We start from the raw sequence: 27,368 nt of genomic DNA, 5'->3' as shown, positions 1-27,368 counted from the left end.
GTCGGGCAGATCCATTACGGAGCGGCGTCTACGAGCGGATCCCCGTCCTCACCTACACATAAATAAAGCTGCTGCTCGCGTGCTACTCACAAGGTGGACAACCTGGAGCGTGAATCTATATGCGGCAGTCCAGCCGCAGAGTATGCACCACCCCGTTAACGTGGGGGTCACGGCAGTGAAGTAGCAGCCGTACATGGGATCGAGGACGGGCCCACTCGTGGAGTCCATACAGGACTTGATTGTGTGCTTTCCGTACTACACTTCCCAGAAGTCTCATTAGAGCCTCCCATTGGCGGGTGAGTTATATGAAATTGGAGAAGTGTAGCGGGTGCGCACACCGCTTCCGTTAAAGCCCCTGAAGAGAAGCAGATGGAGCTTCGAAACGCGTCGGGCAGATCCATTACGGAGCGGCGTCTACGAGCGGATCCCCGTCCTCACCTACACATAAATAAAGCTGCTGCTCGCGTGCTACTCACAAGGTGGACAACCTGGAGCGTGAATATATATATATATATATATATATATATATATATATATATATATATATATATATATATATATATATATATATATATATATATATATATATATATATATATACACACGTGTAAAAGCCCCATTTGTTCCAAAGAAGCAGAACTGGCACTCACGTAGGTTTGTAGATCTGGCTTTATTAAGAGTGAAATAAATATGTATAGCCATTTTGAGGACTCACCTGAACTCAATAGATGTATGGCAAGAGAGAGAGAGAGAGAGAAAAACATATCTCTCTCAAACTAGATTATTTCCTAATAAATTATTGGCCTGGGGATAATAGACCATTCACCTCTCAGTATGGAATTCCATGGTAGAGGACAGAGCTGTCCTCCGGGAAACTAATGCTTGGAAAGTGAAGAACAAAACCATTGAGAGGCAGCCTGCAGCATTTCACAGGGAAATTTTTGGGAGAGAATGTGTGGCCCATACAGTCTGCAATAACCCTCAGGAGGTTTACAAGACTGTGATTAGTGGCCAATATAGTGGGAATAAAGGGAAAATACGCTGAGAAGTTGAAGAATTCTCACTAGAGCTGGAGAAACATTATCTAGCAAGTGGCGACTGCTAGGTAAATGTCCAATCGAAACAAACTAGAATATGCCTTACTGACCACTAATGAGGCTAAAAACCAATATATAGGTATGGCAAATGTAGAAACGCTGAAAGGGCTGAGAAATGCATTCTTAAAGTACCCACTGAAAGTCACAGCTGGGCTAAAGACAGAACAAAAGAAAGTCTGGCATCTTCACCTGTAAGATGCATTACCGGCAACAAACCAGGTTCTGAACCTGCACAATCTCCAGCATAGAGGTACTTCGTAGAAGGGCGTCTGGTGGTGAGGAGGACATCTGCTATTAAGATGTCAAGCCATACTCAGTCAACTGCTGCCATTCAATCTCAATACGTGGAGGTGTAAGATGCGAACATTCAGATTGAAACAGGTCTCTTGCAGTGGTAGCCTGATGGGGGAGCAGATGCTTATGTTCATGAGTTCCTGGTACCTCACACACCTTGCCCAACCTGGTGCAATGAGGATGAATTGGGGCTGGTTGTTATCTTCTTCAGATGCTGAGGCAGAAGAGATAGCAATGGGAAGGTGTAAAGAAGTCCCACTGCCCATTCCAATCAGACTGCGTCTCCTAAAGAATGCTCTCATGAAATCTCAAACATGCAAAACTTCGTGCACTGTGGCAGAAAAAAGGATCTAGCCAGATCTCTTCCCCACTAGCACCACCTCAAATGCAGCTAGCACTTGTGATGTTCAGAACGTTTGCTTAGCTTGTCCGCTCTGACATTTAGAGACCCTGCCAGGTGGTTAGTAAACAGGAAGATGTTCTATTGTTTCAGCCACATTTAAAGGCAGAGCCTCCTAGCACAAGGCCCATGACTCCACTCTACTCTGTTTGTTGCAGTGCCACAAGGAGGAAGTGTTGTCCGCAAGAACCTGTACCAGCCTCCCTCCCCTTGATGGATGGCAGCACAGCCTGCATGGCTAAATGGATGGCCAGTAGCTGCAGTACGAGTTCCAAGATATGCCTGAGGCTCTATCTTTTTTTAGGATGAGTAGGTAGCGTGAATAGCAACCTCTGCCTTTCTCTGAATACAATACTTGTACAATGGCACTCTTGGAGAGCAAGAGCTCAACCTCCTATAGCAGGATGGACAGATTCTGCTCCAAAATTTCTTCAAGTGCTGGAGGAATATTAGGTGGGGAGGGGGATGAAAGGTAGGGCACAGTCCTTTTTAACAATCTGCAAGACCCATCTTTCAGACGTGGTGGATCGCCAACCAGAGAGGGATCCGCTGAATCCTGCCCCAAAGTGATTGTGTATGAACCGCTGAGGACAAAATAAAGCAGCTTCCGGGCATTGACAGAAGAACACATTTCCTTGCCAAAAACATCAATTGCTTTGGATTGTAACAGGAGGATTGGTCAGAAATTAATGGGGATTCACCTTCCTGGTCAAAACCTACTCAATGAGATTTTCCGGACTAGGGTACTTTGTGAGAATATTTGGATCACCAGGTGTAGACCCGTGTCATAGGAATTCCTGCAGACCAGGTTTAAAGCAGGTAACCGTCAAGGCATCAGTGAGGGCATCATTGAATGAAGACAAGGGCTCTGATGTCACTGCCCCAAGCTGTGGAATCTCTGTTAAAACATTTATTTAAGTCTTAATGGAGAGCAGCCGTAACTCACCTACTCTCCAAATGGCTCCTAGCAAATGAGGAACTTTCTTTCTTGGTGGCCCCAGTAGCAAGTCAAGCTGTTTCAGGGGAGTGGTGTATCCCACTGGTGTTTTGTAAATCAAGATAGAAGGCATCATCCCTACAATGAGGGAAGAGCGAGGCACCCCCCTCACAATCCGTATCAGTCTTGTGAGGTGATCCTGTTCTGGTACAGGATGAGAGTCAGAACCACAAATAAAATGGAGCCTCTACTGATAGATGTGTCAGGTCAGAGACACCAGATTAGAGTCAGGCTGCATGTCAACCAGTTGCAGCTTTGTGAATTTGTAGTGCATCATCGGTTGGCCTCGGGTCGACATTGGGTCAACATCAGGTCATCAATCAGTGCCATCAGAGTTGTTATGAACACTGGTCACTAACAGCTCCCACAGGGACCAATGGCACTGGGGGAAGGACTGCTGTTGGTAACACAATGGTAAGCTAAGAAGGTTCTTTGGGGCCCATACTTGCGCCAGAGGGAGACTGAATCGTACTAAACATTTGTAGCATGGCCACCTAGAATGTCTTTATTTTGTGCTGAGGTCGACGACGACCCAGGAACTCAGGGAACAGATGAGGTATCTGTACCTTAGTCAGCGACCTCTACGGTGTGTAACTCAAATGGTGATGATCTCATGCCTTCTCTTGCTACACTTTCTGACAGGGTTGCATAGCAGAATGCTATGGGACCACACAATATAAAAACCTTGTAATCCACACCACTACAGTAAACGGAGTGTGGAAGAAAGCCACAGAAAAGTGAGGTGGGAGGGCAGACTGACCCTCCTGTAGGTAAACAGCAGTAATGGGAAGTGGGGAGGCAGCACATATTTGCTAGCTGGGACATTATTGGGATCTTTGCCTTGGAGGGCATTTAGGGGCAATCACTCTTTCAACAAAACTCACAGCAGAGTTCAGTATGGCAGGTGTGGACATCCTCTAATACCTATCCTTTCAACATGCGATCATGAGTTCATATCAAAGAGGTCTGTCAGATTTCGGATGTTACCCCGCTGGAATGAAGGATGATATCAGAAGCACTGCTAAGACAGAATTGCCAACATATAAAAATTCACTTTATAACACCCCAGAGGATCTGAGCATTCTAAGATCTAAATGGGCTGCTGACCTGTAGGAAGCGGAAGATACAGATTGGAAAAAGACATTGCAACAAGGTTTTGGTATCCATCTTCTAGAAGTTGTTGAACTGCAAGTACCCCCTAGTTACACAGGGAGCCTACCAAGCTGTACAAATTCTCTGGTTACCAGATGTCCACCAACTTATGTTTCTCTGTCAAAAAACAAATCCTTTATCAATGTTTACACCACACAACACTCACACTAGCACTGCATGTGGTCATTCCATGTATGTACCCATGACCACTCAATTCTTCAAAACCACTGCACCCAGTCCAACATTATAAACAACCACTGCAGCACAAAGTGTTAACCCTGCAACATACGCTTGTTGCAGAATCGTAAAGCAGTACACAGGGCAATCACTTATGTTTTAAGAATGCATCAACAAACACAATGTTGTGAGATACAGGGAATGACCCTTAAGCTGAATGGTCAAGTTCTCCAGCTGTAAACAGCACATATCTATACTACTATTATAAAGAGAGAACACGCACCTTTGAGCCAGGTAAACTCGGGAACCACAGCGCCAATCCACACACCCGATACATTGTAGAAATTGTCAGGGTGTGCAGATGGACATAGGCTATAAAAAATAAACGTACATTTAAAAATATAACTTTTAAAAAAAAGTAGTGCCCTGAAAGTAGCGCCGGCCGCAACGCTGCTCTGGCCGCGACGTAGCGCTGGCCACGACGTGCGTGATGACGAGGAGGAGAGACATGGAGCTGCGGTGAAGTAAGGAGCGCGGGCGCGTCATGGCGAAGAGGAGCGGCGGTGAACTGAACATCGCGGCAAGGTGCGGCAGCTCAGGTAAAGTAAATGCTCGATTTAATAATTGAAATAGAGGCGGGAGGCGTAAAGTAAATGCTCGATTTAATCATAGGTAAAGTAAATGCACGATGTAATCATTGAAATAGAGGCGGGAGGCGTAAAGTAAATGCTCGATTTAATCATTGAAATAGAGGCGGGAGGGGGGCGTGAGGGGGGCGGGAGGCGGGCGGGTGTGCACAGAGGGACAGGCGGGAGGGAGTCGGGGCGGGAGCGGGTGTACTGCCCCCAGCCCCTTTCTGCCCCAGGCAACGCTGGGGCGGGCTGCTAGTATATATATCCATACTAATATAATAAAGAGAGAGCCCAAACTTTTGAGGCGGGTAATCTCAGGAACCACAGCACCAATCACAACACCCAATACAGCGTTGGAAAGGGCAGTTGCAGCAGAAGGACATAGGCTATGCAGACGCCCACCATATACATTTAAAAGGTAAAAGAACCGTGCCAGCAAAGTAGTCCCTTGTGGGCCTGTCTGCGTTGTGCTGTGGGCGTTTGCTGGGGGCGTGACAAACACTGGGGGCGTGTGGTACGTTCCGCCCTTCATGTCTCCTATCGTGTGCTGTGGGCGTGTGCTGGGGGCGTGGGCGTGTGCGGGGCGCGGGATTAGGGGGGAAAAAAGCGAGCGTTGTGCCCAATATTTCATTGTTTTTTCTTCTCAGGTTCTGTACATTCCAGCTCCGGGTGTCCACCCTGCTCCCTTTAAATACCCCTGCACCCCATAATCATAACCCACCCTTACTCCTTAAAATACCCCAACAACCTTAAACACTAACCCATCTTAACCCTATAAATATACCCTGTAGCCCAAAACCCAAACCTATCCCTAAACCCTAAAAATACCCCTGTCCCCCAAAACCCAAACCTAGCCCTGAACCCTATAAATACTCCTGTACCTCAAAACCCAAACCTACCCCTGAACCCTAAAAATACCCCTGTACCCCAAAACCCAAACCTAGCCCTGAACCCTAAAAATACCACTGTACCCCAAATCCCAAACCTACCCCTGAACCCTAAAATACCCCTATACCCCAAAACCCAAACCTACCCCTGAACAGTAAAAATACCCCTGTACCCCAAAACCCAAACCTAGCCCTGAACCATAAACATAACCCTGTACCCCAAAACCAAAACCTACCCCTGAACCCTAAAATACCCCTGTACTCCAAAACCCAAACCTAGCCCTGAACCCTAAAAATACCCCTGTACCCCAAAACCCAAACCTAGCCCTGAACCCTTAAAATACCCCTGTACCCCAAAAACCCAAACCTAGCCCTGAACCCTAAAAATACCCCTATACCCCAAAACCCAAACCTAGCCCTGAACCCAAAAACTACCCCTGTACCCCAAAACCCATACCTATCCCTAAACCCTAAAACTACCCCTGTACCCCATAACCCAAAACTATATCTGAACCCTTAAAATACCCAAACACCCCAAAACATATACCTCAGTACCCCAAAACATATACCCCTATACCCATACTTATCTTATCCAAACATTAAAAAAAACATGCTTTTACCATTCATGCATTTACAACGAATTTTGTTGTAAATGTATGCATGGTAAAAGCATGTAAAATGTAATGCCATGCGTTATAATGGCATTGCGGAGTCATGGTACTTTCGTAATGAAAGTATGCGAAATGATGGTATGCGGAAAGAGAGTTGCGGAATAATGGGTGTTTACCCTCCCCCGGTAAGTACATTGGTGGCATGGCGGCCCACATCTCCAGCAACATACTCATATTTTTTTCACCACCGGTTTGAAAAATGCACAGGTCTCTCTCATTGATGGCCAGCACCGACATACACTTTTAGACACACCTCCCGCCACAAGTTCTAGAATTGCGAACTTTAAAGCTGGGGAGCTACGTTTGAATCTCGGCATCAGCTCAACATCCTGTGATTCCAGGTAAATCGCTTTGTCTCCCGGTGCCTACCACAAATGAATGTGTTCTTCTGTAATGTAAATTGTGCTCATGCCATGTTGTCGAGTTCGCGCTATATAATATTGCAAGGAAAAATAAAGTAGGGAAACTCGAGTTCACACACTACTGAACGCGCACTCTTAAGTGCATCAGCAGTGCACTGTGAATCGGAACATTTCACAGGCCTGTCACAGATAAGAAATGCTATCAAAACGAAATCTTACAAAACAATATACTACTGGCAGGCAGCAATTCATACCCGGACAACGTTGGGACGGGCTGCTAGTTCACACTACAATCACATACTACCAAATCTCAAATAAAACGTTTACAGCACCTACACTATAATGAAATACTTATCATCTAACTCAGAATCGCCACTCTACAAAAATTACGAAACTAACAAAATAATGAGCCACCTAACCCCTTCAATTCAGATATGGAAAATATATTGTCTGTACCAGCCTTCATTAGGACACTTCCCTCTGGAAATCGCTGCCGAACCACAAAAGGCTTTAGAAGGTGTACTTCAAATTCAGGTAATCCTTAAAAAAACACCTTTTCACACAGGTACTCCAGAAACAGCATAGCTTCCTCTATCCTGGTCTACCGGTCAGACACCCAATATCAGCCTGCCCTTACTATTCAGGCTCCAGACAACTACACACCAAATTCTTTGGCATCTTCAAGAATTCTTAAGTGCGACTATTAAATTCGTTTTTAGCATACGGCCTAATGTAACCTGCAACTCCATTGGGCTACTTCAAGATCACTCATTTGCTCATACTCCTCAGGTATTCTGCAGCCACCATTTGGGTGGTTTGTAGAGCTTAATAAAAATCCACACTCTTTCGACCTTTGAGCCTTTGTTGTTAAATCAGCAGTCAAGATTACTTTTAACTGTAAACAAGAGAAAAAAGTGCCTTGTCAGGAAGAAGTAAACAGATTTTATTTTGGAGCAACAATTTGATTAGGAAAAAAAGGCTAATAATCAACAAGACAGTTTAAGAAAGACTTCAACATATTCAACAACTGAAGGCAAAGGAGTAAAGTTGCGCACAAAGCAGTTTTGTAACCCTTACGTGAACCTGGATTAGGTTAGAATCAGAGTGAATCCCGTAAAGTATGATTTTACAAAGCTCTTGTCCTACATCAGGTATTTGTGGAAAGATTATCTTATCAAAATCTAACATTACCTTGGAAATTGGCCACTTCCCCCTTTTCATTTTTGGTTATCTTTAAAAGAACTATTTCAACAATCTTTTTAACCAATGCCATTTCAAATTTTCACGCCATGTTATTGTAATTATATAGATTGATGATATCCCACTCAGCCTCCTTCAGGACTTGACACCATAACCTCGGAGTCTTTCCTCAACATTTACTGGTACTTTATGGGCCTTTATAAAATAATCCCTACTGGCCATGCAAAAGTTTTAATATATGAACCCTATTATTTTATGGAACTGCTGGACTTCAAGGCAAGCAGGACTTCATAGTTATTATGATATATGCTCCAAGGCCTATTACATAACGACTTGTAGTCATCTGGCATCTTGGCCATTCAGCATCCTGCCATCCAGGGTGAGTACCTTCTGATAGCATGCTTCTGCTTCTGCAGTAGCAACAAGGCCTATTGGCTTCGCGGCCTAAGGAGCACAATGGTATGGCGGCCATCATGTCTTTGTTTTATAGGGTGATGTTTATTTTGTGGTCATAAAGTCGTGACATTCTATCAATTTTCTTACTCCAGAATAGTGACTTTCGAGGCCTCAAAAGTACTCTGAGCGTTTTGCAAGTTCCGCATATGCTACTTGTGTTTGTTAGCTCAAATGTATAAGGCACCTCAACAACACAGGGACATTCAACAAGAAAGACACCCTCCTGATACTGAGCCTGTCATTCCAGTGCAAATGTCTCAAGATATTGAAGAGGAGGTAAAATAGAATTAAAGTTTGAGGTACAGTTTCTAGATAACAAAGGGGAACCAATGGATTTAGGAGAGAGCATAGCTCCTTCGTCACATCTTCGATACGATGCCCCTGAAAAATGTTTCAGAAAACAGATAATACTGTACAGTTACTGATCTCCAGCAAAGGCTCTCTCCCCAGATGCACTTAAGTCCCCTTGATAAGCCCATTTCCAATTTATTCTTGGGGTAATATTCCTAATTCAACACAGAATGATAAAGTGACAAAATCAGTACACATACTTGTTAAAAAACACAAACTCCATTGGCAGTGGAAGCGAGGGAAAACGTGATTAACACCAACCTGTCAGAAACCTGGTATTAAATGTTGAGTGCAGCAAAGAAAAAGCGTTTGTGAAAATAATTGAAAAACATACAAGTTGGGAAAAACCATGTGTTCAGTGATGCTACTTTCAGAGGGTGGAAAAGGGGCAAAAGGAATACTGCTAACTATGGCACCCTGGGGCTGTGGAGTCCTGTAATCGCATTAATGTGACAGAGCAGTTTTTACTGTATGTGAAGTTGTGCGTTGACTATTTTCATTTTTACCCTTAAAAAAAAAGGCGGAAATTAAAAGGATTACCGTATCCTACCATTCTTTAATTTCCTGAGTGTTAGTTGAATACAATTAAAGGTTTAAACTAAAATATCAAAAAGGAAATGTTAAGTATAGGTGGTACTGTATTTTTTTATATAACGCGCAAACACAACAATTCATGGAACCTGCATGGAGGTTCCATGATGGAGACCTTTTGGTAACAAAACTAGTGATGTGTGTTGCCTAATTTCTGTGTTGATTACCACTATCTCTCCTAATGGTCTATCACTCAGCTCCAGAGATGTTAATTACAGCCGAAAATTAGCAGAATGTGTGGTACCAGATTACTGCATATTTTTCTCACGCCACTCCATTTTCATACATTAATTTTCAGTACATTCTTAATGAGTTCATGCAGCACCAAAATTAATTTTACTTCTGGGTTCCAAAAAATAACCTAAATATACAGGTTTAACACATGCATTTGCATTATTTCCCTTCAGTAATTTTCTATGAACTTTAAAACGACTCAAGTATATATTAAGGCATTGAAATACAGGTGTCTGACATTTCAACAAGAACAGGAGACTTCTGAATTTTCAAGACACTAACCAGAGAAGTTTCTCTGTTTCTCACGGCCTACTTAACAGAGCACGTGTCATAACCAACAAGGGACCCAATCAACGATCAATGTGTGTGTATTTGAATTACAAAACAAATATAGACATATCATAGGAGTGGGCAAAAAGAAAAACGAGAGAAATTTCAAATGTAAAAATGTGCTTCCCTTCATCTTCTTCCCTCTGCCCCCGACCCCCTACCTTGGAGTGGAGGTAGGGCTGCGCCATAAGCGAACAACAAAGACTAAGCACAAGGTCCAAAGCTGTTGTTATAGGAGCACTGTTAGGGGCCAGGCAATGTAATTACCTTAGTAGTAATTGCAATAAGGTAATTACATTATCTGGGCCACAAAGAGCGATACCAAAAGCAACTTCCCAGCAAGGAAGGCTATGTGCAACGCCTTTCTGCACAGTCCTCCTGGCGCTCTAGCAGGAAGGCAGGCTCCCCACAGAGGGTTCCCTGGAGAGGGATTTGTGTTCCAGCACTGTCTGGGTCGATCATTAAGGTGATTACATTGCCTAGCTCTGAACAGCGTTGGACTCTATTTGTCATTCCTCACATTTATTTCTCAAGGATTGCGCTGTGGGGTACTCCATCGGCATTCTGACATTTTAAATCCAAGGCAAGCAGATGTGAAAATAGGCAGAATTACCCAGGGATTTGCATTAGCCTATCACAAAAGATTTTTTTTTTTTTTTAAATCTGCCCAAAATTTCACACCACTACATATGAAAATGCACAGGCTGATGAGTATACTATTCGATAGTCCAATCTCTCACCTGATTGAATTTTTTATCACAATGTGAGCATTTGTGTTCCTTGTCCGTGTCATGGGTCTCCAGGTGGCGCATCTTTGAAGTGGGGTCAGAAAAGGAGCGTCCACAGAAGTCACATTGGTAAGGCTTTTCACCGCTATGCACCAGTTGGTGTCTTTTGAGGTTTCCTGAAGTAGTAAAGAGTTTGTCACAGTCCTCACAGCGGTACTTTGCTTCCCCCGTGTGTCGTTTCTTGTGGAGATTCAAAAGACTAACTAGACGGTAGCTTTTTCCGCATTCTTCACAACTGTAAGGCTTCAAGGGGCTGGAAAAGAAGATATTCAATATCATCAGTATTTCACCCCTCATCACTTCTAGTTATACCAAGTAATGCTGTAAAACATGGTTGCTACACCAGGCACTGATGTGTTGTTCCTGGGTGGATAACACTGTGCATTTCGCAGGACAGTTGTATAGTTGGTCTCAGGTAAGCTGTGCTCCACCTTCTCCTCGCAGACATAAATATTTTTTTCCTGGGTCTAGCTATGATAAGTGCAATAATTACCCCCTTTCTCAAGCTGACCACACCACAAAATTGTGCATCTCTCAAATAAACAATGCTCACTTATATTGAGCATGATTTAGGTTTGCCTGTCTAAAATTATTGATAAATCAGAACTGTCCTCATCCTGAAGTTCCTACTTCATGGTTTGTTTTAAGTATGACAAGTGATCAGTAATAGATCTGATAATATCTATCAACCAAACCAGTCTTAGAATGTCAATACATTATTGCTCAGATTACCAGTGCACTGTACCCATCACCTTTGTACGGAAGCTGTGACAGAGACTACTAACACCATGTATTTATGTCTCCCAGTACCTGTGTGTTTTTTCATGAGCTTTGCATGCTGCTGGGTCAGAGAAGGCTTTGTGGCACTCTCGACACGAGAACGGTTTTTCTCCCGTGTGAATTCGGGTGTGTCTTTTATAGTTTCCTGTGTGTGTGAATTCTTTGCCGCACTCCTAAAAAAAAAAAGACACATTATTAATTAAGTTTATAAGCATTTTTATCATCCTCGAGAGCCCAGAATAATGAAAGTAACTTTATAAATATTAACAGCCTCTCTGCAAACAACCGAGAATAGTACTGCTGGGATACACCCATTTCGCAATTCCTCACTGTCTTGTTACGTTTGCCCTTGACGCATACCTTTACATATATTATACTTAAGCAGATGAGTATTCAGTCTCTTTCCATAAAAGTATTTCAATTATTTTTACTAAATCAAGTAAGAACTTAAACATTGTGAAGATCACCCATACCTAGAAAGTTGCTTAAGATTACAAGGTACATTTGAAAATTCTAGCGAGGACACCATCAGTGAATAGTAAATTATGGTGCCTGGATCCACCCACTTTTATTCCTGTAAGGCAGCTACCTACAAACAACCACTTTTAGATTCAAACTATTGTACACAGTGAATGTTATTACAGCAGAGTTTGCTGCCTTTTTGACCTGGTGAACTGGATATTCCTCTGGAGAACATAAAATGAAGTACTTAGATTATCTGAATATTCTAGTTCCCCTTTTTCTCCGCTCTCCTGATCCCTCTATCATTTCTCCTGCTCCTTCCTTAGTACTTTGAGACACTTTATTGAGGTGCAAACAACAGAACATAGCAAGACCGTCCATCATCAGTGGACCATCCATTGGCTACTAGCAGGCACTTAGGACCTGACCATTCACTGACAAACTCCCTTTATGCCAAAGAGCAGCACGATAGATATGACATACTTCTATCCTCATACAGCAAGCCTGCTGACAAAGACAGCAACCTAATTTAATACAGAGAGCCCTTTTGTACAAATATTCCTACATTTTGCGAAAGAGCTCTCTAATATGTTTAGTGCCTGTGGCGTTAGGGAATTCTTGAATCACTTAACTGTGGAATGTTTTCTCACTTTATATTCTGTATTTTAGCTTTTCTGGTATTAGAGGTCCTCTTAGTACAGTGCTATTTTTTCTTGCCCATCATAGGGACTATTGGGAAACTGATTTAATATATATGAAAATTAAAATTATAGGAACACTTTATCCACATGATCTACAGTATTTTAATATGTTTGCTGCTCAGACATTTACCTTGACCGCTCCGCAACCATTTTTATGATGAGTACCTTTAAGTGGCAGGAACTGAAGAACGAGTTACTTACCGTCAGGAACACACTATCTGGTAGAGATAATATCTAGCTTCAGATTCGTTGCCTTTGAATTTCCCAGGCGCCAGACTGGATCCGGAAACTTTTGCATAACCAGTACCCCTGAGCTCCATCAAGTGGCTCCGCTTTGTTCCGCGCATCGTCATCGCTGGATGGATTGTTGCAGTTACCTATATAGGCGCCACCCGGGGGGGGGGGGGTGGACGTCAGTTACTTTTCATGATTTGTAAGCCAGTAGTGCAAAGCAATGAAGGGAACTGACTAATGTGTGCCCAAACCAGGGCCCTGAACAGGTAGCAACCACAGCCCTATAAATATGTCTGCAATGGGAAGGCAAGGGTGGGTCTGTAAGGAATCTGCAGCTAGATATTTTCTCTACCAGATAATGCGTTACGAAAAGGTAAGTAACTTGTTCATCTGATAGAGACTTCTAGCTGCAGATTCCTTACCTCTGAAAAGATACCCATGCCATGGCATCCAGGCGGTGGGCTGCGGACAAATTGACTAAACTAAGAAGTCCTGCAGGACCGAATGGGTAAAATGTCTGTCCCTCAGGAACTGACTGTCTGGACAGAAGTGCTTCCAAACGTGCACAGGGATGTCCACGTTGCTGCCTGGCAGATATTTAGGACTGGAACACCACAAGCCAATGCCATGATTGTCTCTTTTCCCCTGGTGGAATGGCCCTGTTAGCTCTCAGAGGCTGCTTTTTAGCCAGGGCGTAGCAGATCTTAATACAGATAACAACCCAGCGCAAAATGGTTTGTTTCTGAACTGCCCGACCTTTTTTAGGTTCTACATAGCCCATAAAGAGTTGGTTGTCCACCTGAACCTTTTTGTGCGGTCAAGGTAGAATGACAAAATTCTTTTTGGGTCCAGTCTATGGAGTTGTTCCTCCTCTCTTTAGAGGGGTGTGGAGGAGCATAACAGGTGATCATGATGAGATTGTCCCAAATAAAATGGGGAAACCACCTTAGGCAGGAAAGAAGTCCGGGTGCACCACCTTATAGAGGAATATGATAACATAGGGAGGCTTGGATGATGAAGCCTGAAGCAGACTCAACCTCGTGGCAGATTTTATTGCCACTAGAAAGGCTGTCTTGATGGTAAGCAGCTGGAGGGGACAATTGTGAAGCGGCTCAAAGGGAGCACCGAGAGAAGTGAGAACCAGGTTCAGATGCCCCTGAGACATTATGAAGGGCGAATGGGGGAAAGCATTGGAACAAGTCCTTTCAGGAACCTATTTACAATAGGGAACTTACATCAAAAGGGTTGGTCACACAGCCGTAGGAAAGCAGATAGAGCAGAAAGATAACCCTTTGGAGTGCCCAGAGCAAAGCCTTGCAATAAAGAGAAAAATATAAGAAAAAGAAGCAGAAAGAGGGTCAATAGACTTTTCTGTACAATATTTTGCAAATTCTTGCCAACAGCAGGCATATACAGTTTTGGTGGAGAGACAACTGGCCCCCAAGATAACTTCGCAGACTTCGGAAGGAAGGTCAAAAGCTCCCAACTGTCGATGGGCGTGGCTTAACCGGAGATCATGGCAGTCGTGTAGAGCGTGAGCTCCGACCAGCCTGCACCTATCCTGTCCGAGGATCCTGGCCCTGAGCTTCCATAGGGGCGCCCAACTGCCACGGTGCTGTTGCCTGGTCTGGGGGCAACGTCCGGCGGTGGCGGCGGCCTCATAGCGGCCGCGGAAGGCGAGTGGTGACCCGGCGGCGCGGCGAGGCCTGCAGTGTCCGGCCGGGCCTCCCGAGCCGGGACCTCGATTTTGAAGTGGCCCCGGCCGAGTGCGACTGCCGGCAGTGACCGTGGACGGAGTGTGGCTCGTGCACCCATCTCGGAGGCGGAGTGTGGCTTGGCCCCGTGATCTCCGGCCTGGGAGCTGCGGGGAGGAGCCGCGCGCGCCCAGACTGATGGAGCGGCGGCTGAATCCTGGAGCGGCCGGCGGGAGCTGCCGCCATCTTGTGACGCCCCTACGCCATTGAGTGAGCCAGCGGCGGGAGGCGGCCAGGCGGCCGTAGAGGTCAGCAGTGGGCACATCCTCAGAGCAGCGAGTGCTTGGGACTTGGCGAGGGCAGTCCACATCGCGGGTAATGTGCGGGAGCAGCCGGCTGGGTCTTCGCCGCAGCAGTGTGTCGAGGGTGCCTGGTGGCTGGGAGCCTCGGGGGCCAGATCGGGCCCCGGTGGGGGATTCCTGTAGCGCCTGAAGACTGGTGGAGGGCGTATGTGTGGGGACCCTTGGCACTTCTTGGACATTGTTGGCTACAAGCTCCGACCGCGTTTCCCGGTCTGCGGCCTCATTGATAGCCGGACTGGTGGGGCAGTGAGTCGACGCATGTAGAGGTACTTGCGGACCCCGAGGCCAGCGATCAACGACCAACGACCGTTGGGTCATTTTTCTGGTCGGACCTACAGATGCTGGGACCGCAGGCGAGGAAGGCCACAGACATAAGGGTCTTCCGCTGCTTGGAACATTCTCTGTGAGTGAGATGACATGAGGTGGAGCCGGAGGGGGTCAGGGCAAGCAGGGGACGATTGACAAATATACGGAGGCGGTCAGCCATGGGGGATCACAGGCACCGATACCTGACAACGCGGCATTGTTGGCAGCGATCATGTAGTCAAGGGACATGCTGGACGCCAAAATTGGGGCGGTTGGGTCCGATGTCATCCTCCTTCACCATGACTTACGGAATGCTGTGGAGCACATCACGGGTGAGGAGAGTCGCATTTCGGGGGTAGAAGATGAAGTATCTATCCTAAAGAAAAAAGTTGCGGCCATGGAAAAGATACAAAAGGGCCTTGCAATGAGGGCCGAGGACACGGAAGGGCGCGCTCGGCGGAGCAACCTGCGCTTTGTAGGCTTCCCGGAGGAATGTGAGGGGAACAACGTGGAGCGCTTCCTGGCTCAATGGTTAGAAGGATGGATCCCGGCGGACACTTTATCTCGCTGTTTTGTGGTGGAGAGGGCCCATCGGGCGCTCATGCAGAAACCCCCGGTTGGAGAGCGCCCGCGGCCGATCATAGCCAAATTCCTGAACTATTCGGATTGGGATACTATCCTGCGGCAGGAAGCGCGACTGAAGGGCACACACACACGAGAACGCAAATATCCTCATCTTTCCGGACTACACGAGGCTGGTGCAGAAACAACGCCAGTCCTTTCAAGCAGCCAAGGCCCGCCTCCGTGACCTCCAGCTCCAATATGCATTGCTCTACCCGGCGCGGCTGCACGTTATCTACAAATCTCGCACTCTGTTCTTCGACACGCCGGAGGAGGTCTTCCAGTGGACGGACGAAACGGTGAAGGTTCGGGTCACCACGGCCAGGGACGGGGAGTCGGACTCATCCTCAAGCGGAATTGCCAGGGAGGGCCTCAGAAGTCAGCGTCGGCGCCTTGGGAGATCGCGCTCGAGCCGTGGCTCGCGCTCTGGTTCGGCCTCTCGCCGAGATGACCCGGCGCAGGAACAGCGACCAGATGTGCCTTGATTGCTGTGGGACATGAACATGGTTTCTTATATATGGTTGGTGCGGATGCTCAGGTGCACTACTGTATAAGGCTGGGGGCCCAACCCGGTCCGAATGGGAGGGAGCGGGTGGGTGACAGCCTTGGTTCTATGGGCTGGCACGGGAGGATCCATTGGAGGGGGTGGTTCTTGTTCCCCCGTTGGGGACTAGGCTATGATCCGACCACGACAGTTGCTTCCACGTTTGGGAGGTACGGGGTGGGGGGAGGATGGGGGAGTTGGGGTTGGGGGTTGGGATTGTTTGCGCATGTTTTGCTGCTTGCTGATTGCCATGTATCGCACCGGCCGCGTCTTGGAGGCACTGGCTCCTTATCTGCTGTATTACTGAAATGTCTGCTATTGGGGAGGGAGGGCGGGTAGGCCCTGGATCATTACGTGTTTTGAGCTGGAATGTCCGAGGAATGCTGGACAAGGTGAAACGGGGGCGGTTTTTCAGTACGCTAGAAGGGCGGGGGCGGATGTACTGTTATTACAGGAAACCCATCTGCTAGGTACGAAGGTATTGTGTCTCCAACGCTCTGGTTTTACGCACGCATACCACTCAGGTTTTACGAGGGGCTCCAGGGGGGTGGCGGTCCTTATACACCGTAGGGTTCCATATGTACACAAACGCATCTGGACAGATACACAGGGCAGATAGCTCTTTGTGCAGGGTGAGATCGGAGGTGATAAGGTGTATATGCCCCACCGCCGCTACAGTGGCCTTTGGTGGAGAGGCTTATGTCCCTATGGGGTGCCATGCCTGATACTCTGTCCATTATAGGGGGGGACTGGAATGATGAGATGGAGAGGAGCCGCGATAGGTGGCGGAGTACGGCGGATGCCCAGGACCCGGGGGTGGGGGGACCCGCCACCAAATTGCATGCATTAGTCGCGGGCCTTGACTGGGTAGACACTTGGAGGTATAAACATGGGACACGTAGAGACTACACATACTTTTCCACAGCACGAGATTCCTTCTCCAGACTGGATTACATTTTCGTCCCAAGGGTGCTAGCCCATAGAGTATCAGTGGCGGAGATTCTGCCGCGGGCTCTCTGACCACTCGCCAGTTACTATTACGCTTGGTGTAGGCCCGGCCAGACAGCCGTTTCGTTGGCGTATGTCGGCCTGGCATTTGATGCAGGACGAGTACAGGGCGCACATGACTGTCGAAATAGATCGCTATTTGTCCTCTAATGTGGGCTCGGTAGACTCCCCGACTACCCTTTGGGAGGCCCTGAAACCCACGTTGCGAGGGGTAGATGTTTCCTGGTGCGCGGCGGCCCAGAGGGAGAAACGGAGGGATCTGTTGCGGCGCGAGGCGGAGCTGGAGGCTTTGGAGCGCAGGGGTCGGGAAGAAGGTGGTGGCCCTGCCAGGTGACAGCTAGTGCTGGCGCAACAGCAGTATACCACAGTATTGATGGACGAGGCGAGGCAGGCCTGGCTGGCCACCCTAAGTCGGATCTACCAGTGGGGTAACAAATCCTGTAAGATGCTACACCGCTTGTGCGAAGGCATTTTGCACGCTCAGCCGTTGCCCCAAATACTGGACCCCAAGGGGGAACCTATCCCCTATCATTGAACCCACTGCGATTGCGGAGAGCTTTGCAGGGTATTACGAGGGGATGTACGCGTCCCGGGAGTGCCTGGAGGCTGAGGTTGTCCAGCGCTTTATAGATGACCTCCCCCCGAGAGCTGTCTCGGACGAGGTGCGGGATCTCCTGGACCAGCCATCGGATGACGAATTAGGCGGAGGCATTGGGTGAGTTGAATCCAGGTAAGCCACCAGGCCCCAATGGGTTTCCTAGCGAATTTTTACGGCGGTTTTCGGTCCAGCTGGGCCCACGTCTGCGGCTGGTTGTGGAAGAGGCGCGCAAGAGCCCGGACGACCCCCGGAGAGCCATGCGTCCTATCGCCCAATCTCCTTACTGAATACGGAGGCCAAGATCCTGGCTAAGGCCTTGGCCACTAGGCTCAAACCTTATATCACGGACCTGGTCCACTCTAATCAGGCAGGATTCATGCCACAGCGGGCTACTCGCCATAATATTAGACGGGCCCAGGTCGCGATATCAGCCTGGGGGTGCTTTGGGGAGCCGGCAGCTCTGTTTCTGGCGGACATGGACAGGGCCTTTGACTCCCTGAGCTGGACATATCTGTTTGCCTTACTGCGACGTCTCAACCTTGGTCCACGCTTCCTGGCGTATGTCCAGTTGTTATATACGGACCTTACAGCCTCGGTGCAAGTAGGGGGTGCGGTCTCTCGCTCCTTCCCAGCCGACGTGGGACACGGCAGGGTTGTCCCCTCTCCCCGTATTTATTCGCGCTCGCTATGGAGCCTCTTGCAGCGTGGGTGCGCATAGACGTCCAGCTTAAGGGGTTTCGGTGGTCGGCAGACCTTACGGATAAAATTGCGTTATACGCAGATGATGTCCTGTTTTTTCTTACCGACCTGGACCGCTCCGGGCCGCGGCTCCTGCGCATCCTACAAATTTTTAGTGAAACCTCCGGCCTATACATGAACCCAGGCAAATTCACACTTTGGATGCTGGGCGGTCGACGGAGCATAGGTGACTGGGCAACGGGCCTACAGTTGGCTACGGACGGGGTGAAATATTTAGGAGTCTTTTTATCTATCACGTGAAGACATGAAGGTATGGACCAGGATGCCTCTGTCCATACTCTGCAGGTCCGCCATCTTTAAGGTGGTGGCGCTCCCGCGCCTGGTGAACCAACTGCAGAATCACCCACATGTGATCTCGCCCCATTGGTTCCGGCGAATTAATTCGGCGTTAAGTGGGTTTCTGTGGGAGGGGGGCATTGTCTGAGTGGCACTGTGGACGTGCTTTTTATCGACATACACGGGGTGGCTCGCCACGTCGGATGTGCACTCGTATTATCAAGCGGCGCACCTATTGGTGTTGAATGACTGGTGGTATGGCGACAGGGGGGATCCGGCCTATGCTGTCGAGAGGTTTTTGATGGGCTCGGCGTCCTTGCACACGTTGTTGTATTCGGCGCCGCTTCGGAGACCCCTTCCCTCGGCCACACAGGTGATCTTTCATGTGTGGAGGCAAGCACTGCGAAGAATGGGCTAGTGGAATGTGCTCACCCAGGAAACCCCCCTTTGGCGCAACGGCCGACTACCCCAGATGGACGCGCTGATGGGCTTTCGGGGATGGGATGCTATAGGCATTTCTACCCTTCGCGACGTTATGTCAGGGTGCGCCCTTAAATCTTTTACAAACTTACGAGAAGAATTTGGGATGCCCCGCACCCAGTTCTTCAAGTATCTTCAGTTTCGCCATGCTTTAACTCCCTACTTGGCGGGTCTGGAGCGGCTGCCCGAGTTTAGCCCTCTGGAAGCGAAACTATTCATGGGGGAATTGCCCGATAAGAAGTTGTCGCGTTTCTACCAGACACTTGTGCGCCACTGTTCCTCTGACCTGCTTAGACTTAAGGCTGCGTGGGTACAGGACGTGGGTGACTTGGATAAGGAAGACTGGGTGGAGGCCCTAGAAAGTCCCAGGGGGGCGGCATTCTCCACTCGCCTGCGATTGATACAGTTCCGGTACTTACACCGCACATACTTTACCCGACAACGCTTGTGGAGGGCGGGCATGGTGGCATCCCCCGAATGTCTCCGATGCGGGTCGGAAGTGGGTACACTGCTGCACACGGTCTGGGAGTGCCCAACACTGCGGAGATTCTGGGATGGGGTGCATCGCTCCCTGAAGAGGTCCTAGCCTGGGAGCTCCAGAGGGACCCTAGGTTGGCTCTATTGCATGTCATGGCTGGAGTAGGGGGCAATAGGTACAAGCGCCACTTATTGTTACTAGGCTTAACATTGGCGAAACGTGATATCACCAAGGCATGGAAGGCGCCCCAGGCCCCGTCACTAGCCGCTTGGAAGAACGGGATGGACTTCTGTATGGGACTGGAACAGCCTGTATTTCTAGCCAGGGGATATACTCGAAAGCACTACAAAATTTGGAAGAGGTGGGCAGACTATCGGGGTCTGGAGCTGGACCCGCCGCCCGAGGGGGTCATCCTCTCGACTCTCTAACATGCTGGACAATGTGTTACCATGGTTGGTGCTTTGGTGTACATGGCACGTTTAATGTATTGATACTATGTAGCTAAAGGGGCAAGCAGTGGCGCAAGGGGGGGTGGGACTTTTTGGGGGGGTGGGGGGTGGTTGTGTTTTCTTCGTCTTTTTCTTTCTATTTTCTTGTTCTTCTCCTTCCTATTACTGAAGCTATTATTGATATGTAGATGATGGCAGTAGACTCTGGATGGCAGAGCTTTGCATAATATGTGTATTCAGACAATAAAATCTGTTTAAAAAAAAAAAAAAGCTCCCAACTGTCGCCACTCAGTCTCAACGCAAAGAGGCGGGGAGCTGAGGGGTTTGGCTGGAAGACCCTCCGCTGCTGCTGCAACTGATGATCCTGCCAAAGGAACAGCCTGATCGGAGGATCAATGCTCATTTTAGAACCTTGGGATACCAAACTCTCCGTGCCAATTTCAGAGCCACAAGGATGACTTAGGTCCGGTCGTTCCTGATTTTCTTCAGAACTCTGGGCAGAAATGGTATAGGCGGAAAGGTATATTGAAGGCCTGAGCTCCGATTGTTTTTGCATTCGCCTAACGCAAAAAAAAAAAAAAACGAAAAGCGTCATCGAGCGATAGCCGCCTGGTCAACTCTAACGCGCAGAACCACTGACATTGCACGTTCTCCATGGAGGCAAACAGATCTAACCAAGGCTCTCCCTACTGCTGAACGAGACCTTGCTCCACCTCTGAGTGGACATGCCATTTGTGACTCGCTAGGCATCGAGGGCCGAGTTTTTCTTCCCTGGCGTTCAGAGAACCTGCTAAGTGTTGAACCACCAGGGTTATGCCCTACTGTTACAGCCATGTCCAGAAACCCAGAGACCCTTGACAAAGGGTCCAGGACCCCTCCCCGCCCTACTTGTTGCAGTACCACATGGCTGTGGTGTTGTCTGTGAACACTTGCACCAACTTCCCCTTGACAGAGGGAGAAATGCTTTCAACACCAGTCAGATAGCTCAGGGCTCCAACAGGTTGATGTCGAAGACCTTTGTTTTATTGGGGTATCAGAAATTAACAAGAACCACCACTGCCTACTTCTGATATTGGAACACTTTTTATAGCCCCCATGGTCAGGAGAGCAGTAACTTCTTCTGGTAGCAAGATAAGATGTTACTCTGCCAGCTGTTCTTGAGAAAGCAGTAAGGTTGGAGAGAAAGATTGGAAAGAGAGGGAGTAACCCCTTCGAAGGATCTGCAAGACATTTTGTTTGATGTTATGGACTGCCAGTGGTAGAGATGATGTTGGAGTCTCCTTCCAACTCGGCATCCATTATCTTGCAGAACCCAATTAGGAAGGCTTTGAGGCTGCAGCTGCTGAGAAGTTGGTGGTGGATGACTTCTGGCTACCATTCCCACATGAACGGAATGCAGCGCATCCACATCCTTGCACAACCTAGGAAGCTTGTGCAGGACAGGGGTTGGGGTACGGCTGGCACGAATGAAAGTCACTTCCATAGCCACAAAAGGGGTGAAAGGCAGTCTAGGGGCAAGGTATCACTGACTGGCCCAAGAACTTGGCCGTAGGACACGTGTCCTTCAAGTGCTCTATTGCCGAATCTGCCTGCTCTCCAAAAGGGCATGTCCGTGAGGCTTGCCTGGACATCCCCAGAAAAGTCAGACGTTCTCAGCCAGGCGTGGTGCCATAAGACCACAATCGACAAAACCGCGTGCCAAGCGAGTCAGTCGTATCAAGACCAAATCTAATGGTGAACTACCGCATCTCTCCCGTCTTTCACTGCTTATGAGAGAATCTCCCGGGCCTCCTCTCGACCTGCGACAGCACATGCGCAACCACTTCCTATAGAAATGGAAGAAATGGTCCAAAACGCATAAAGTGTTAACTATCCGCAATACCAGGATGGCGGAAGAAAACATCTTCTTCCCAAGCGTGTCCAGCCTCTTAGATTCCCTGTCCGGGGGTTGCGGTGGGAAAGTGCCATGTGATGTTGAAGCTTGAACTATCAAGCTCTCAGGCGTCGGGTGTTGGCTGAGAAAGCTAGGATCACCCGGGCATGGCAATGGCAGTGGGCAATTGTCCTATTCACAGGAGCCCATGTGCTAGGCGTGGACCAGGTTCCTAGAAGGACATTAGTCATTACTTTGTTAAAGAGAAATAGGGGTTCGGATGAGGAAGCCCTAGGCTAAAGCACTTCGGTCAATAGGTTAGTCTTGACTGCCAAATAGGGAAGTTAGAGGTCAAGTACCTCCGCTGCCCTTTTCACCACCATTGCATGAGACACTTCCTCCTCTGTAGCCACAGTAGGTGGCGAGAGCATACCAGTATCTGGGGAGGTATCCAGTCCACTGGCCTCTGCTAGATCCTCATTCCAGTCCAAATTCTCTAGCACCAGGTCAGCCCCTGGTAAATGGTACCAAAGGTAACCAGGGCACTTGGATCAGGGAAGACCTCCAAGGGCTGCAGCACTTATTGTGCCACCCTTAGAGGTCTTGTACCTTTACACACACACACACACACTGCAATTGTAGGCTGAGTGTTTTGGTGCAGAACAAAGTGAAGAGTCAACATGGCACACATATGTGTGCCATGCCTACAACCCACGGCCCTGGCATAGGTCAGTCACACCTCTAGCTGGGTGCACTATACCAGTGGTGAGGGTACATGTTCATGAGCCCTATACCCCTACAGTGCTTAAGTCCATTCTTAGACATTGTAAGTGCAGTGCTTCCATTAAGAGTATATGGTGCTGGGAGTTTGCCATTACGAACTCCACAGCACCATAATGCCTACACTGAAAACTGAGAAGTTTGGTATCAAACTTCTCAGAACATTAAACCCACACTGATGCCAGTGTGGGATTTAATGAAAAATGCACACTGAGGGCATCTTTGAGATGCCCCTTGAAAACTCACCTACCACTAGTGTCCAGGCTGAGTGGCTGCTTTCAGCTGTCATCACCAGACATGTTTCTGGAACCCTGGGTCGAGAGCCTGCTGCTCTCTGTGGCCTGCGGTACAAAAGGGGATGGTGATGGACGGAGAATCTTGGCAGTTCGGGCTGGACTGTTCTCATGAGGCACAGGGTCAGACTGATTTGCATATGGCCATGTCTGAACTGGGGTGGCAGGGTGGGCTAAAGAATGGTGATGGGTTAAACCCAGATCTGCTGACTGGGTGTGAGTGTTTGATTGCTTCAGATGCTCCGTCCATCACCACCCCCTTTTGTACCGCTTCGTTTGCCATAAGTTGGCAGGGTATGCTCAGACGTGAGACCCTTGCTCACTTTGCCACTGGATTCAAGCAAGCCTGGCTGAAGACGGCTGAAATGCCAGAAACCGGTCCTAGGAAGCTTGTTTCCGGTTCAGGGAAGGCATGGCTTGGCAGTTCGGGCTGGACTGTACCCCCTTTTGTACCGCCCTCTGTGGCCTGACACGATGCACATACTGGGACGAGGTGCCAAGCCTCCTCCCCAGGATGGGCAGGGTTCAGGAAGGGGAAGCTTCAAAGGCTTGCCCTCTTTGTGAGCTTCCCCAGGCCACTTGCTGCTCTCAGCAACTGGTTCCCACTGGTTCTGACCCCCACTTGGGCGGGAGAACTGGCGGGAAAAACAAGCGAGGAAGAGAGGTGTGCCCACCTCTGCCAACTTCACCCCTCAGGTGAAGCATAACTCTTGGTCCACGCCATCTTGAAGATGGGGGGTCTCAGCCAACCAGGGACAGGTTCATGCTCCCCTTCCACTGGAGGGTGGCATAATGGGGTGTGTACCCACCCCAGGGAAGGGACAGATTTGTCCCTGCCTTTTACCTACCTGTAACGCCCCTAATTCTAGTATTTAGGGGCACCGCTGAACCTTGCTTCCTTAGACAATAACCTGCAAGAAGAAGAAGGACCGAACAGCCATGCAGCAGCTAACAAAAGGAAGACGCCCACTGACTTGGCCCCAGCCCTACCGGCGTGTCTCCCCCTCGAACCTGCTCCTGCGAAATCCTGGTGTGTCCTGCAGCCAACAACCTCGAAACCCCTAACGACCTGCCTGTCTTCAACCACACAGACTTTGTCTCCTTTGAACACCAATTTGTGCATCTGCAACCTCTGGCTCCGGCCGGACAACGCGAATCCACCCCACTCTGCACCCGCCATCCACGGCCCAAGCTTGAGTGGGCAAATCACCCCGACAATCCTGACCGGAGATCCGGCGACCCCTGACCTGCCTCAAGCCTCCTGCAAACGCCTGCAGCCTAAATCCAGAAGGCCCCCCCTAACCGCGACCAGGAGCTGGTAAGAAGATCCGACCCCAAAAGGCACCCCTGCACCCATCGCCCCACGGCCTTGTGTGCCCAAACCAACGGTACCTAACCAACCTCTAACTTCCCTACTTACCTCTCGTAGTGGTGGTCGCACCCAGAAGACCTTCGTCTCCAAGTATGCAGTGTCTTTACAAACGGGAGAATCTCTATTGAAAACAAAGGTGTCCAACGTTGAAACGGCAACCTGCACCCGCCCGCCCTAGTGTCGCTGAGGGTGCACCTTTGGTGCTACTTTGTTTCCCTAATTTGCCCTGAGCTAAAGTCCAGGAGATTTGCTCCCACAGCCGAGTGGACTGCTAGCCAGCAGCCATCAACCGGAGGCCCCCATCCCCCACTGGATAGCATGGGGCCTCAGCACTCTGCACCCGGCCGCCCTAGTGCCGCTGAGGGTGTAACAACAGTGCATCACTGACACTGGGGGACCCCTGGGTCGACCCCCAGAACCTCAACTCCCACAACAAAATACTTACCTCAAGACCGATAACACTATTTTCCTCCATAAGATAACACTGACTGTTTTTCTGGGAAAAGTTTGTAAGTGTGGAGTTTGAAAAACTAAAAACATTCTTTAAAAATTGCATACTCTTACCAAAACGATTTTACTTACCTGTTTGCAGGAAATGTTCCAGAGTAGTATATAGGTATACTACTCTGTGTAAGCCTAGTAATCTCAAAAGTTACTTACCTGCTATTTTACTAAAAAGCCTATTCAAGTCTATGTACTGCATTTACTAAGTATTGCATTTCCCTGCATCTAAACTGTAAATCAAATCAAAGTGCATATACAATTATCATTCAAACTGTATTTCAATAGCATTACTACTAAGTACTTAACGCTCACCTGTGCCAGGCTTGCTTGGTTCTAGAAAATGAAATAACTAAAAGAATATTTTTATACAAAAACAATTGGTCTGAAGTTCAGTCTTTGAGCGTGTGAATTCATTTACTGACTGAGTGTGAACAACAAATGCTTAAAACAGAAGTACTCATCATGGGCCCAAACCCCGACGCCTGGAGTGACACCTGGTGGCCCACCGCCCTCGGAAACACGCCAACCCCCACAGACCACGCACGCAACCTGGGAATCATCCTGGACTCTGAGCTCAAAATGGACCGCCAGATCAACTCTGTCTCATCTTCCTGCTTCCACACCCTCCGCCTCCTTCGTAAGACCTTCAAATGGATCCCCCTCGAACACCGAAAGACAGTCACTCACGCCCTGGTCACCAGCAGACTCGACTACGGCAACGCACTCTACGCCGGAATAAACAAAAACCTCATCCGCAAGCTACAGAACATCCAGAACGCCGCCGCAAGACTGGTCCTCAACCTGCCAAAACACTGCCACATCTCCCAGCACCTGCGCACACTCCACTGGCTCCCCGTCGAGGCGAGAATCACCTTTAAGATGCTCACCCACGCACACAAGGCCCTCCACGGCACCGGACCAGCATACCTGAACAGTCGACTCAAATTCCACGCACCCCAAAGGACCCTACGATCAGCCCAGCTTTCCTACGCTGTGGTCCCCCGCACCAGAAAGACCAGATCGGGAGGCCGCTCCTTCTCCTTCCTCGCGGCCAAAGCATGGAACGCCCTTCCGCTCCACCTCAGACAGACAACATCGCTCCCCATCTTTGCAAGAAACCTCAAAACCTGGCTCTTCGACAGACCCCCTCCTTGATGGAATGGAACCTGCACCCCCCCCCCAACCCCCCCCCACCCCTAGCGCCTTGAGACCCTTACGGGTGAGTAGTCGCGCTTTAACAAACTCCTGATTGATTGATTGATTGACACAGTCCTCTGAGACTGCCTTATTGCTCGACCACACTACCACAAATAGAGAGTAAGGTTCTATCTAACTTTACCTCTGCTTACCTTTGAGGTTCTACTGGACTCTGTGCACACTATACCTCACTATGGTATAGTGTATACAGAGCCAGCTTCCTACAAACTGGTGTTCTAAAAGATCCAGTGACTCTTGCTAAATGCCTTTACGCTCCACATAATGCTCAGGCAATTACCCAGAGCCACTGGGCTCCGACTGCGGCGGTGGATTCAGCATCAATCAACGCTGTTCCGACTGGTGGTCATTGGTAATAAGAATGAGGCTGGTGCCGTCGGCAGCATTGACGTCAGGGCCGGCGCCGGTCATGGCAACACGGCCTTCTTGGGATCAGATCCTTGGGACCCCACCGGAGCAATTGACATTGAACCTGGTGTGGCCTACTCTGAACCCCACAGGGTCTGAAGGCTCCCTGGAGGGGTTGGCCCGCTCATATACTCAGCACATGGCCTCGTAAAATTCTATTTGAGCAGGGGATCACTACAGCTCCCAGAAACAGGGGGGAGGCACGAGTCAGGCCTGTCAACGGCTCTGGAGATCTGTGCCTGGAACGTCGATGTTCCCCACTATTCTCAATATCCTCGACAGACGAGGCGAAGTTGAAGTCTGTCTAGACTTCTTTTTGTGCTTCTTTCTCCACGGTCCCAAGGACCTCGAGTACGATGAAGAAGACTTGGGGTTCTTGGAGCGGTCTTCGATCAGGAGAGAGACCTCCTAGGAGTCGCTCAAGATTGTGCCAGGTCGCAAGCCGCTTTGGGGACCGCTCTGTCAAAGCCTTCGGCGCCATGGCCTGACAGGCTGAGCACGACTTTCAGTCATGATCGCACTTGAGACACCATAGGCACACAAGCTGCGGGT

General features: G+C 48.8%; 1 protein-coding gene across 6 annotated transcripts in view; it reads right to left on the bottom strand.

The window, feature by feature from the left end:
• Window positions 1-27,368, bottom strand: part of ZBTB17 (zinc finger and BTB domain containing 17) — a 417,671-nt gene that overhangs the window by 217,882 nt on the left and 172,421 nt on the right. For all 6 annotated transcript variants that reach the window (XM_078642537.1, XM_078642540.1, XM_078642535.1 and 3 more), the window contains 2 exons: window positions 11,430-11,572; window positions 10,572-10,872 (listed from right to left, as the gene is read on the bottom strand). In XM_078642537.1, coding sequence (XP_078498663.1) covers window positions 10,572-10,872; window positions 11,430-11,572 — 444 coding nt within the window. The remainder of the gene's footprint in view (window positions 1-10,571; window positions 10,873-11,429; window positions 11,573-27,368) is intronic.

This window comes from Lissotriton helveticus, chromosome 5_1 (assembly GCF_964261635.1).
Source record: "Lissotriton helveticus chromosome 5_1, aLisHel1.1, whole genome shotgun sequence".
Classification (NCBI taxonomy): domain Eukaryota; kingdom Metazoa; phylum Chordata; class Amphibia; order Caudata; family Salamandridae; genus Lissotriton; species Lissotriton helveticus.
Note: the sequence above shows the minus strand (reverse complement) of the source record. Positions and strands in the feature narration are given on the sequence as shown.